Source organism: Mastomys coucha, unplaced genomic scaffold, assembly GCF_008632895.1.
Source record: "Mastomys coucha isolate ucsf_1 unplaced genomic scaffold, UCSF_Mcou_1 pScaffold15, whole genome shotgun sequence".
Taxonomy (NCBI): Eukaryota; Metazoa; Chordata; class Mammalia; order Rodentia; family Muridae; genus Mastomys; species Mastomys coucha.
Genome location: NW_022196897.1, coordinates 116,305,489 through 116,306,046, shown reverse-complemented (window position 1 = coordinate 116,306,046; position 558 = coordinate 116,305,489). Strand labels below are relative to the sequence as shown.

The window sequence follows — 558 nt, the reverse complement described above, 5'->3', positions numbered from 1 at the left end:
TCTCCAGCATTTTGCCGTCAGCAGCATTGGTCAGGAGCCTGTGATTCGAGCCCATCTCCTAGGCCTGCTGCAGCAAGCTGAGATCAGCCCCACTCATGAATTAGAAAGTGACAAGGTAGTTCACCAAGTGTGTGCTAATTTACAGTGGGATACTCTGCAGGCCTCTGTCAGTTACCAGGGCACAGGGAAGTCCTTCCTTAAATGTCCCTTCTTTGAATAAGACACAGGACACCTGCTTTGTTCACTGTCAGACCAGACCCCATGACAGGCCCCAACCCTGACATCTTGCCATACCCTCCTTGCTTTTCCAGGTCTTGTAAACGCTCACTGTATGTTCTCAGGCTGTCAGTTCTTTGTGGTTGTAACAGTGACTTGACCTACTAGTGGATGACACCATGTGTTGTTAAGAAAGGGAAGCCTGTGCCGGGCAGTAGTGGCGCACACCTTTAATCCCAGCACTTGGGAGGCAGAGGCAGGGGGATTTCTGAGATCAAGGCCAGCCTGGTCTACGGAGTGAGTTCCAGGACAGCCAGGGCTACACAGAGAAACCCTGTCTCG

The 558-nt window shown here is 51.8% G+C and overlaps 1 protein-coding gene across 1 annotated transcript in view; it reads left to right on the top strand.

Annotated features, from left to right (window-relative positions):
• The window catches only part of CUNH20orf194 (chromosome unknown C20orf194 homolog), a 133,412-nt gene that overhangs the window by 103,559 nt on the left and 29,295 nt on the right, over positions 1-558 (top strand). The window contains exon 25 of the mRNA XM_031371926.1: positions 1-115. This exon is cut by the window's left edge and continues 1 nt beyond it. Within this exon, the coding sequence (XP_031227786.1) occupies positions 1-115 (115 nt within the window). The remainder of the gene's footprint in view (positions 116-558) is intronic.